The sequence below is a fragment of the Fukomys damarensis genome, unplaced genomic scaffold (assembly GCF_012274545.1).
Source record: "Fukomys damarensis isolate Sample0158 unplaced genomic scaffold, DMR_v1.0_HiC HiC_scaffold_38, whole genome shotgun sequence".
Classification (NCBI taxonomy): domain Eukaryota; kingdom Metazoa; phylum Chordata; class Mammalia; order Rodentia; family Bathyergidae; genus Fukomys; species Fukomys damarensis.
Window position 1 is genome coordinate 54,234,557 of NW_022900950.1, and position 12,777 is coordinate 54,247,333.

The 12,777-nt window shown below is 35.6% G+C and overlaps 1 protein-coding gene across 1 annotated transcript in view; it reads left to right on the forward strand.

The window, feature by feature from the left end:
* Nucleotides 1–12,777, forward strand: part of Vwa8 (von Willebrand factor A domain containing 8) — a 381,153-nt gene that overhangs the window by 69,734 nt on the left and 298,642 nt on the right. Inside the window, exons 7-11 of the mRNA XM_010637116.1 lie at nt 3,215–3,382; nt 7,582–7,746; nt 8,066–8,115; nt 8,911–9,019; nt 10,516–10,620. Of these exons, the coding sequence (XP_010635418.1) occupies nt 3,215–3,382; nt 7,582–7,746; nt 8,066–8,115; nt 8,911–9,019; nt 10,516–10,620 (597 nt within the window). The remainder of the gene's footprint in view (nt 1–3,214; nt 3,383–7,581; nt 7,747–8,065; nt 8,116–8,910; nt 9,020–10,515; nt 10,621–12,777) is intronic.

Sequence of the window (12,777 nt, forward strand, 5' to 3'; positions counted from 1 at the left end):
GGCTTATTCTGAATACTTCTGAAAAGATTCAGTGTGTAGAAGACCAGAATATACCTGAGATGAATAAAAGCAGAGCTGGAGTATTTGCTGTTCTCCTGTATTGTTAAGACTTTGTTTTCCCTCACCTGCAGTTGGTGAATCACTAAATTTTGATCTGAGTATTTCTAAGTTTATCTCAGAGAATACGAATTTTCATCCTTGTGATGTTTGAAAAAATCAAATGCAACATTTAGTGTGTCTTATTAAAAATTGATAAAAATTTTAACTTTTCAAAATATTGTTACAGGCTCTGATAACTTTTTTTTTGTACTGGGGCTCAAACTTGGACCTTGCTCTTGCGAAGCAGGTGGCAGCATCACTGAGCTACATCCCCAGCCCACCATGCTCTGATATCCTATTTTTTATTTTTATTCTGAGATATACTTTCATGAAGTAAGTAGATTCTTTTGAAAGAAAACTTCTTACCTGAAACAGCAGGGTTTTTTTTTCTCATTGAGTCTATTAGTACATTTTAGGTATACAGTACAATTACATTCATCATTGGGATCTTGTACCTTTACATGACAGGTCCTGGTTCTCATTTTTTCCCCTTATCCCTCCCCTCCTTTCACCCCCTCCTCCCCTCCTCATTCACAAACACTTTATTTCCATTTTTTCATTTTCTCATAGTTTTTTCTTTCCCTTATTCCCTTTCCCCTACCCTTCCCACTTCCCCTACACCTTTAGCCCTTTTCTTCCTATTTCACATTGTGAATTGTACCATGAGGATCTTATTTACATTTATAGTTTTTCACACCAGAGAAACTATTTGGTATTTACATGTGTGACTTATTTATTTCACTTAGGAGTATATCCTCAATATGCATCCATGTTCCTATGAATGAGTCTAATTTCTCATTGTTTATGGCTGAGTAGTATTCTGTTTTATAGAAAAACCATATCTTCTTTATCCAGTTTCCAACTGATGGGCAAATGGGCTGCAAAACAGCATTTTTTGTAAGAAAGTAGCTTCTGTTAAAGTCTCAGAAAATATTTCTGTGGGATTCTTTTTTATATGTTCGCTTGGAGCTACTAAGTTACTTTTATCCATGTGTTTAAAAAAAATGAATAAATTGGGCTGGGGATTTAGCCCAGTGGTGCAGTCAACCTAGTAAGTGTGAGGTCCTAAAGTCCATCCCCAATACCAAAATAAATAAACCAATCAACCATGACATGAAGGTCAGTTTTTGTTTTGTTTTTTTTGGTACCAGGGATCGAAATCAGGACCTTGCACTTGCCAGGCAGGTGCCAGCACCACTGAGCTACATCCCTGGCCGATGGTCAGTTTTGTAGAAGACAGTCAAACTCTATCAAGTAATGATAGATTTGAAATTGCTCTTAGTTTTAAAATGGGAGGATTATCTTTAGTTTAATATGGCCTCATAAAATCTTATTCTCTTCCAATAGTATATAAATAACTGAAATAAACTATACTCTGTTTATATAGTATAAAACTTAGCAGTTTATTAAAAGGAAATGGTATGCAAGTTTGATCAAGCAATTTCTGTTTTCTTCTAGCCTTGAAAAATCAATGCTCTACTAGTCTAAAAATATCCTTGGTCATTAAGTAAAATGAATGAGTGAATAAGCAAACAAATAAGGTTTCTCCCTTTAAATGTTTGGCTCTTTCTTTGGGCTAATTACTAAAGAGAAAATATAATTTTATGTAAAGAAATCACTGCTACATAAAGACATTTTCTAATAAAGTTGTTTTATATGTGCATGAGTGGGGGAAATTACAATGTTTACTTTAAAAAAAAAAAGACCACATGTGAGACAGCCTAGGCCAGGAAATGCCAATACTAAGGTATTGGAAGTCTATATTATATAGATTTATATGTCAAAAGAACTTGGAGTACTGGGGTAGAAATTTATGGGTCAAGGAGGGCCTGAACTAGAGGAGGGGTAAAAAAGGGATGAGTTCAAGAAATATTAAGGAGGTCAAATCATCAGAGCATGGAGACAAATTGAATGTATGAGGTGAGAGAATAATGCAGGATCCAGTCATGGGTGAGTGACATTCACACCTCAAGCAGCTTTGGGGAAGAAGAGGTGCGATCAGTGTTGTATGGGGTGTGTGAGGTACTTATGGTGTATGGTTGGAGACACTATGTGATGCAACTGCTGTATTGGAGGAGCTTGAGACTGGAGAGTCATTCAAACAGAACTGATGTTTGGAGCTATGTGATTGAGATTACTCAGAAACGACCTGAGAGAGCAGCAAAAGCTGTGAGTTAAGGACTTGATTCTAGATACCTTCTATTTTTGGCGGAAAGGCAGGAAAAAAAAAATAGGAGAATGCAATGTTATGAGGCCAAAGAAAAAAGATTTATAAGGAGGGAATAGTAATATAAATTTAGCACAATTAATCCTGTCTGTTGTTGAATATGCAGGAGAAACATGACTGAGGTTTTCCTTTCATGAACTGATTTTCAAGGATTTTGCTGAAAAGGATTTTTTCTTCCTCTCTTTTTGATGATCAGGACCTGTCAGTTAAAGAGTATTTAAAAAATATCTTTAGGAATGTTTTTGTATTTTAGTTTTCTTATCCCTTCCTTGGAGATTTACTTTATTTTCTACTTTTCTCAGTTGTTAATTGTATTAGAAGACATAGTTATAAGTCTGTAGTTCTATAAGTTAGTCTGTTATACGCTGCTGTAAAAATCCTTTTAGCCAATTGTATAATTTTGTCAGCATCAAGCATCACACTGAACCTAAATTCATTTTGATGACAACTTATTTACAAATATTATTGTAATGCCTCTCACCTAGCTTTTATTTGATCATCACAAGAAACTTGTGGGATAGATAGGCAGATTATCTTTATTTCCCTTTTCTAATTAAGGAATCTGTCCCTTTGTTTAATTATATTACCTATTCACAGATAGCTGTTAGCCTTCTGTTTCATTGGGTATATAATCTAAGTTAATGCTGAAAGGAACCCTAGAGATGTCTCTTTTAATCTCTTCATTTTACAGATGAATAAACAGACCCAAAAAGGTAAAAGCAACTGAAGAAGCAGAAAACCAAAACAAAATTAAGATTGGAACTCAGCTTTCCTAATTCTCAAGGTCCCTATAAGAAGACATACAAGTTTAGTTTGCACTGCAAGTAAAATTGGGCCGTGCTGTGCTTTCTTTAATATTTTCATTTTGCTTTTCTGTTTCTTGGATAGTGTGCAGTTCGTGCTGCCACAGAAGGCAGAACTCTTATTTTGGAAGGCCTGGAAAAGGCAGAGAGGAATGTTCTCCCTGTATTGAACAACTTGCTGGAAAACAGAGAGATGCAGCTTGAAGATGGACGCTTCCTGATGTCTGCTGAACATTATGACAAACTTCTCAAAGTAAGAAGAAAAATATGGCTGCCCTATTTTTGCTGTGCAACTTTATGTAGTGATCCTGACTGTATAAAACATATCCTCTTAGAGTCAGGGCATATGTTGAGATGATGCTTGACTTTGGCAAGTTGCTGAGATAAAGTCATGAGTTTGCAGTTTTACAAAGTCATCCTGTTTGCAGATCATGTCAGAAACCTTCCACATTTCTACTTTTTTTAGTTCAGTTTCATTTTTCTTTTTTTCCCTTCTCTTCCTTCTCTCAATAACCATTTATTAAAAGCCTAAACAGTGCTGGCATCAGGGATACAAAGCTGAATGAAGTCCAGTTCTTAGCCTGGTGAAGCACAAAGCTGAATAGGTATTGACTGAAATGAGTGAGATATTTAAGGTATCTGATGGCCCAAGCCACCAGCATCTTATGCCTGGCCTCTAGCTGGATTCTCTTCTTCCGTCCTGCGCTGTTGTCAACAGAGAAGTGAGTGATTGCTTTAAAATTTGTAGCAGATTGGGTCACTCTGTATTTTCACCAGTTTCCTGTTCCACTCAGAGTAAAACCCGAAGTCTTTTCAGTGGAGTACAATGTGGGCTCTTACTACCCCTTACCTGTTCTACTCTGTCCTCTATTCCTCCACTCCCGCTGCTGGTACTCTTACCTTAATCCTGGTAAGTAAGCATTCTCTTACCTTCTAGCCTGTGCATGGCATTTCTCTCTTCCTGGAGTGATTTTCTCCCAATTTTTGCTTGGTTCACTCCCGTACTTCCTTCAAGTCTTTGCTTGAATGTTACATTATAAATGAGGCTTCCCTTGTTCCTTCTACTTAAAATTGCAGTCTGTAGTCTGTTCTCTCTTTTCCATTGTAAGCCTTTATTCTCCAGCTTTTTCCATTTTCTCTTCTACTATCCTTTGTAACTCAATTATGTTTTTAATTCATTGTCTGCCTCCCTCTACTAGAACATAAACTTCACACAGGCAGAGATATTTCCCCCTGCTGTTATCTCAACACCTTGAACAATGCATACACATTCAGTAATTATCTCTTGAATGAATAAGTGCACCAGAATGGTTAAATGCTGTGATACATATCTATATAGGGGGTAACAATTGTGGAATATGGAGCCCTTCAAAGGCTTTGTAGATGGGTCATTTAACGTCACAAATGACAAGAAGATAATTAGTCCTTTTTCATTTAGTTCAAGCTGTACCACAGTGGGGCTTCTGTAGTTACAAGCTTTTTGCTTGATTTTTTTTTTTTTTTCTTTTAGACAGGGTCTTGCTGTGTAGTTTAGGCTGGCCTCAAACTCACTGTGCAGCCCAGGCTGGCCTCAGACTCATGGTGATCTTCCTGCATCAGCCTCCCAAGGGCTCAAATGGTAGTATTACAGCTGTGTGCCACCATGCCTGCTGCTACAAGCCTTCTGTGACTTATTCCTCTGTATTGACACTGTATGACTTTGGCGTCTTTCTCATACCTGTTCAGTACATTTACATATGCACTAGTTTTACCACCTCAGGTCTGTTGCGAAATGCTCAAGAGTGAGATCTTTGTCTTACACCTTTTGATCTTGCTCCCAGGGTGCTGATACAAGCCTAGAGCACACCAGGCACTAAATAATAGATGCTAACACCAGAGGGTCTGATTGAACTGGTGCTTTGTGGCTGACAGAGCCAGGGACACCTTTCTGATTCCTACAAGATGAATTTCACTGTAACCATCTTGAAGCCCTTTTAGCAGTATCTCTTTATTATCTGTGGGAGTTTGTTGATGGTGTTTTTCTTTTCTATTTGTGTAGTACAGTAATTTTCTTACAGATTTGGCTAAAGATCATTTCATTCTAATGTAATTAGAAGGGAATAATTGAAAATTTAATGAATAAGAAAAAGTTAAATTCACTTCATTTTCTTATGAAAGTAATTTTTATTATTTGTCTTTAAAAGTAGATGGATATTATATAAAATATTTATCTTCAACACGTTCTAATTGCAAAATAACCATTTCCACCTAGGTATTATATTACTTACTCACCAGATTTAGTAAATGCTTTGGAAAATAATATTACTCAGAATGTGTAATCATTCTTTAAAGCATAAGTGTTACTTAATGATAATGTGTTTGATATATTCCTTATTCTTATGTTAGATTTGTGTACAAAGCTACTGGACCATATTACTTTGGATAGGAATTTGGGATATATGAGGGTCCATAAAAATTTCTCATTTTTTCTCTGAAGTGGATATCAGTATAAATACATCTTATTAGTAAATGTTATTTCTGTATTTATGAAATCTGTCTTGTAAGAAACTCACAAAATACAGACAAGATTCCTTTATAAAACAGTTTCATCTTAGGACAATTTTTATGGTAAGAAGATTACACACTATAATTTAAGTCCCACTTATTTCTAGCTGGATTCAACATACTGAATTTTGATATCTCAAAAATTTATTGGTTTCTGTAGAATTTTGATATTATAGAAATAAACAGTTTGTGTGAACTTTATATTCTAATTATCAGTTTCAGGTAAATGAAAAATAGAAATACTTGGTTTCTGAAGAAACCAAGTATTCTTGGTTTTCAGAATGGGCTTGATCTTGTTTCTTGTTTTCTAGAATGTGTGACATAGCATCATAATATCATTCTAATAATGTATGATTTGTGATTTTGATTAAAATTATTTTTAACATTAATTCAGTCATTTAAAAGACTCTCCCTATTATGTACTAGAGGCAGTGAGACCTCTCAAGAGCTTGGATTTAGCATGAGAGTCTTGTATAGAAGCAAATGAATGAATGTAAAATGATGAAAACTTGCAATGGCTACAAGGTAGGGGTACAAAAGTAGTTCTATTCTGAAATAGCATAAGGAAAAGGGCAGTTCTTAGGAAGGTGACGTCTCTTCTGAGCTTTAAGTGGTATTTGTGTTGATGTGATGCAGTGTGAAAGGTGTTCCAGTCCAAATGGAGCAGTGTGATGAGGCATGGTATGTGTAGAAAGTTACAGCTGTAGGACAGGTTAGAGCACAGGATCACGCTAGGTGAGGGGGCTGAGATGGGAAAAATCAGACACAAATCCTGCCAGGAGAGAGGCTTTGAGTGCCATGCCAAAAGGTTGAATGCTGTTTTGTGGCCTGTACTCTATGAAGATCTACTGAAAACTGTGGGCTTTTCTCTCAAAATGTACATATGCACATTTATATAAACTGTGTAAGTCCCATGGAGCCTATGGGTTAGGCTTTGAAGAACCATTGATAGATTTAGGCAGAGCAGGAAAGTACCTGCTGTGGATCAGTTGCTCTCACATAACATGCTCATGTTTAATTTTCCTAGCATCGTAATAATGTAGATGACATTGTTTCTATTATATAGACAAGAAGGGTAAAATTTTGAGGGAAATATGACATGCCCTTAGACATTTAGCTAAAATGTATCAAGTAATTGAGACCTGCGTTTTGTTTTGTGATTCCAAACTTATATATTTTTCATCCCCTCAGTCCTACCATATACAGAACCATAGGTAAATAATATAACTCCTTTGTACTTCAGTTTTTAAATTAATTTAATAAAGAGACTAAGTCTCTATTTGGATTCTGGTGAAACTTAAATGAGGAAAAAAACTCATGGAAAGTGCTTAGCAGGTAGTAAATTTTCAAAGCATGTTATTTATTGTTTAATATGCCTTGGTAGAAATATACTCATAAACAAAATTACCTGTTTAAGGTCTATGAACCGACTTTACATGCTAATGGTCTATCCTAATATTCCTTTTTTTTAAAAAAAAATACAGCTTCTTGTCATATATTTCTCTTACCCTCCTAACTATTCCTGTGTTACTAATTAAAGCTCAACCTTCTGACCCAGGTCTCCTTTGTTCCTTGGTATGTGAACCGCCTTTTCTTTCCATCACTAGTCCTCAGTTGTGTATTTTCCCTGTCATCCTGATCCTGATCTTACTTTTGTTCCTTGACGGTTCTGTTTGGAGAATTCTCATACACAGTTCTATTAACAGTCAGGGCCTCAGCTTCTTGGCCTGGCAGCTCTTAGAGTTTTAGTCTGTATCACTTAGGTTGTACTTTTCTAATTTTGGATTTTTCAGATAGGGTCTCATTACATAGTTCAGGCTGGCCTCAAACTTGAGGCAGTCTTTCTGCCTCCACCTCCCAAATGCTGGTAGGCTATAATTTTTGTTTTTTTATCTCACATGTTCTTAGGATCATACTAAAGCAGAGTTGGATGCTTGGAAGATTGTCCGAGTTAGTGAAAATTTCCGAGTGATTGCTTTGGGCTTGCCAGTGCCCAGGTACTCTGGAAACCCATTAGACCCCCCTCTCCGTTCTCGATTTCAAGCGAGAGATATTTATTTTCTACCCTTCAAGGTAAGTAGACCAAGAATAATTAATTTTTAAAAAGTTTTTTGTACAATAAGAAATTCGATTCTATAAAAATGTTACTGTGTTTTAAATGTACTTCTCTGTAGATAATAGAAAGAAAGATATAGGATGAAGAAAATCTGTGAAAACTACGAAGAAAATTTATTGTGGCACTATTTGTCTGAAAAATTTTTAAAGATTAAAATATGAAGAAATGAATTTTCTCCTATGCATTAGCAAATTAAAAAGTTAAATTGTATCTGTGGAATTTTTATTTAATTGATTCCATTATTTATTAATTGATTTTATATGTTTATTATTTTAGGACCAACTTAAACTATTGTATTCACTTGGAGCCAATGTTCCTACTGAGAAGTAAGTGTAGTTTTATAAATTTGTTTTACCTGTTCATTGGTTGATTGATGGTGAATTTATTCAATAACTATTCTTTGAAGAATATTTTTAGTATTAAGAGGTTTGGTTAAGTGCTGGTGATAAAGTTATTAAAATATGAATTTGTAGGGCCAGGGATTTAGCTCAGTGGTTCTGGCTCCTGCCTTGCAAACACAAGGACCTGAGTTCAATCCCCAGTACCAAAAAAAAAAAAAGAACTTGTATAGCAAGAAGCTCAAGATCTAGTAGAGTTGACAGATGTGTGAATAACATTAATATAACAGTATACAGTGTCATTCAAAATATTGGGACTATTTGTAGTTGAAATTTTATAAAGTATTCACAGGGTTATTAGTATTTGCAGTGAGTCCTAAAGAATGAAAAGGCTTTTGACAAATAGAGAATGGAATCAAGGAATTCTAAGGGATTTTTCTGAAAATATAAGATATGAGAGTTTATCCTTTGTGCCTAGGCCTATAAAAAGTTCTTAGTGGCTAAAGCTTTGGTCTGGGATTGAAAAAGGTGAGAGAGGAGGCAGGAAGTATAGATATGGATTAGGTTGTGAAAAAAACCTCATATAGTTTGATGGATTTAGGAAATAATGTATATCTGGCACTAATCACTCCTAAATGAAATATTGGGATATGGAGTTATTGTTCTTTAAAATTAGTAGGACATTTTAAATTAATTAAACTGGTCTTCCTCTTTTATAGTTAACATACTTCTGCACTTTATATTTTAAAACCTATAGAATAAAAGACCTTTTTCCCCACATAGGGTTTCTCAGCTTTTGTCCTTTGCCACAACTCTCTGTTCCCAAGAATCTTCTACTCTTGGACTTCCAGATTTTCCTTTAGATAGCTTACCAGCTGCAGTTCAAATCCTGGTATGTATTAAATAAATTAATGACTGATATACCCAAATGTAGCAAAGAAAATATGAAAGTTAATCATTGGGATTAATCACTGCATGTTGCCTTATGACATTCTTCTATTGCCGGAAATTTAGCTCAGTGGTTCAGCTGCCTGCCTTGCAAGTGCAAGGGCTGAGTTCAATCCCCACTACCAAAAATACTTCTATAAAAGGCCTGAGATTGATTTGCCATGCAATGCAGTAAAGAGTGGAGACTAAGGCTATGTTATGAGTCTGTATAAAGTTTATAACTTTGGAGAAGGACCTGACCTGAGCGACTTGGTTCAGAGTAGATATTGTCTACTACTCTTTCATAAAAGGGTGTCAGTCCTGTCTGGAGTGATGGAAAGGCCTTCCAGGCAGAGGACACACAAAAACTGTTCAGTCTCAAAAGGACCTGGTATATTTGAAGAACGAGAGTAAGTTATTTCTATAGGGGAAGTGTGTGTGTGGTGGAGAATCATATTGTGATCAGAATCATATTGAGGTTAGAATAATATTGTGAAGAAATTTTCCTGGAAAGTTGCATTGATTTTATGATGAGGAAGTGGCTCAGCTGGCATTATGAAATGGGTGGATATAAAGTGATCAGAGGTATTTTAGAGGAAGACACCTCCGTTGATGGCAAGAGACCTGGAGAGACTGGATGCAGGGCTCAAATAGGAGGGTGTTTGAACATTTAGTGAGACAGTGCTGAGGAGACCATCTTCTTAAGTAGCAGGCCATCTCAGTCCTTGGCAAGAGATTCTTTTAATTTTTATCTTTTTAGGGTATTGGGTATTAAACCAGGGCTTTTTAACTGAGCTATATCCCCAGCCCTTTTTAAAAATTGTTTTACTTGAGACAGGGTCTTACTAGGTTGTAGAGGTTGGAGTCAGACTTATAATCCTACTGCCTCAGCCTCCGAGAGTGCTGGGATTGTAAGTGTGCACCACCGTGCCTGGTAGATACTCTTATTTTTAAATATTTATTGCTTTTTCAAATGTGTATAGTGCGTCAGAGTTAGGTGTTTACTTCGTTATATACATGTAGAACCACATTTCTTCAACTGTTTATCAAGTCATGTACTTTCATTCTTATTTGCTCAAAACCTTTTGTTTAGAATAGTAAAGCAAACAACACTCATAACCTTTTCATCTAGAAACATCAATTGTTGACATATTGCCAGATTTGCTTGCAAGTCCCCCTGCCAAACTTCTTGGAAGTGAACTGCATGATACTCTCTTAAATGCCTAAGTGTATGACTTTTAAGAACCATCACGACATATATAAAAGATTGAAGTGCAGGAGTTTACCCAAAGGAAGGTGGAGAACAGAAAGAAAAGAGGGAATACTATTTGCTGTTTTACACTTCCTGAATATGGTGGTTATTTTTGTAAGACAATTTTAATGGCATATATACATCTCAGGTAATACTTCTATGATTATTTTGGATGTTGCTTCATCCTATATATTTTTTCTCTTAAATAGGATTCCTTTCCTATGATGTCAATCAAACATGCAATCCAGTGGATTTATCCATACACTGTTTTACTAGGAAGTGAAGGGAAGATGGCTGTGGAAGGTGTTTTAAAAGTGAGTATCTGTTTTCTTTCCTTCCCTTTCCTTTCCTGTGTTCCTTGTCTTCCTATCCAGTTTCTTCCCATCCTCTCATTTTTTGTCTTTCTCTCCCCCCATTTGCTTTCCTTTCCTTCTTTCTGGGCATGGAAGTAACTATTGGATACCAGTGACAAGAAAAAAGGGATGGGGGAGCCAGCACAGAGAGCCTGTGTGGCTGAGAGATTTATTACATTGAGCAATCAAGTAAATTGACTTAGCAAAGGAGTGCATACATTAAGGATAATGGGAGCTGTGCTTCTTATTGTTGCAGAAGGAATTTATAAACATAGAAAGTGGGAAGGCATGAAAAAACCCTGAGGTGTTGATTTGAAATTGGGGATATTGTAAATTGTGTTTTTAAAAATTAAATAGATTAATATACAGTATAGTAAAGATTGTTAGTGTATGTGCATTTGCATACACATATTTTCTAGCTCTGTCTCCTAAGAGACCCTAAAAGATATGCCTGAACACTGGTTTCTAAATGTCACAACTCTCCAAGCAGCATCAAAACTCATTAGATGTAGGACTGATGCAGGGATTGGACTGAGAAATCTTCAAGATAAACCAGGAACATTTTATGTGCCAGAGAGTAAACAAATGTTCAAGTTTTTAATAGCAACGATGTTAACTTATCAAAATGACAGGCAAAATGACAATTTGAGCATGAGATACAAATAATGATAGTAATTGCTAACTTATTATATGAAATAGGAATTCATTAGTCTCTACTGATATAAACACATTTTTTAAATATGGAAGAGAAAAGTCTCTTAATGTAGAATGCTTACTAATAAGTATGTAAGAAATTATATAACTGGAAAAATAGGAATGTGTCAATAAAGGATGTTAAAGTGGATGAGTGGTGCATTCATGAGGAACAGGATACTGACAGAACTTCAGAAAATATCCCTACGAAATACTCACTTGCCTGGACAAAAGGAAAATGGCATTGTTACAGAAACACCAACTTGCCCAGGTGGGATGGATGGATGTTGTGGGCCTCCCAGGTGTTCTGCTGAAGAGAGCATCATCTCTAGGGAATATACAGCTTGCTCTGAAAATGTTCAGAAAATAATCAGTGATTATGTGCATATGTGTGTTTGTGTATACATGTGTCCATGTATGTGGGGAGTAAAGGGGGAGAAAAATAATGCTAATTTGTTAACCATTAGGGATCTTGGTGAAGGTGAAATAGCTTTTCAGTACTACTGGGTCTTGTAATTTTCTTATAAGATTGAAGTGATTTCAAATTAAAAATTTTTAAGTATACATTCAATATAACATGTAAAAATAAAATGGGAAGGAAATATGTCATATAACACTAAATTAAAAGTTATCTACCTATAACTTAAAGTAACTTGAGAAGCGTGCATTTCATATTTAGCTCTGGAAATTGCCCTATATCCTACCATTTAATGCTCTTGCTTTTTTTCTTTCTTTTAAAAACTTTTTATTTTATTAATACATGTTTGTAATACATTCATTTTACCATTATCTCGGGAAGTTGGTACATGTACATAATATAGTTTGTTTCTTTTTAAAAATCTCCTTCTCTGCCCCTCCTTCCCTCCTTTTCTAGTTCTCCCTTCTTCTTTTTTGTTCTTGATATTGTTATTAATCTTAGTTCATCTTTATGGCATATAATGTCTACAGTCATTGAGGTTATTAGGACCTTGTACTTGGAACATTTTCACTCTACTTATTTCCTCATCCTCTCCCCTTAACCTTCGCCCTGTACTCATTCCCATGCTCTCACTTTTGTCACAGGTGGTTTATAATACATGGAACATGGTTTTCTTTTAAAATACATTTGGCATGGGTCAGGGCTTTAGCTCAGTGGTGCCACCACCTGCATTGCAAGCACAAGGACTTAGAGTTCAATCCCCGGTACCCCCCCAAAAAAACAACAACAAAAAATATATGACATCATTTCCTTGGTGTATAGTTAACAGTATTGTTTTCTAAAGTGCCAGTTACATTATATGGCATCTCATAGCTATCTATTTACCAAAGTTGACCCTTACTAAAGATTTATTTATTCCCAAAATTAGTTCCCTCTTATGAAGGAGTTTTTGCTTTTCTTACACAGTCTGGCTAAAGATAGGTAGAATGTGAACACTAAACTGTTAT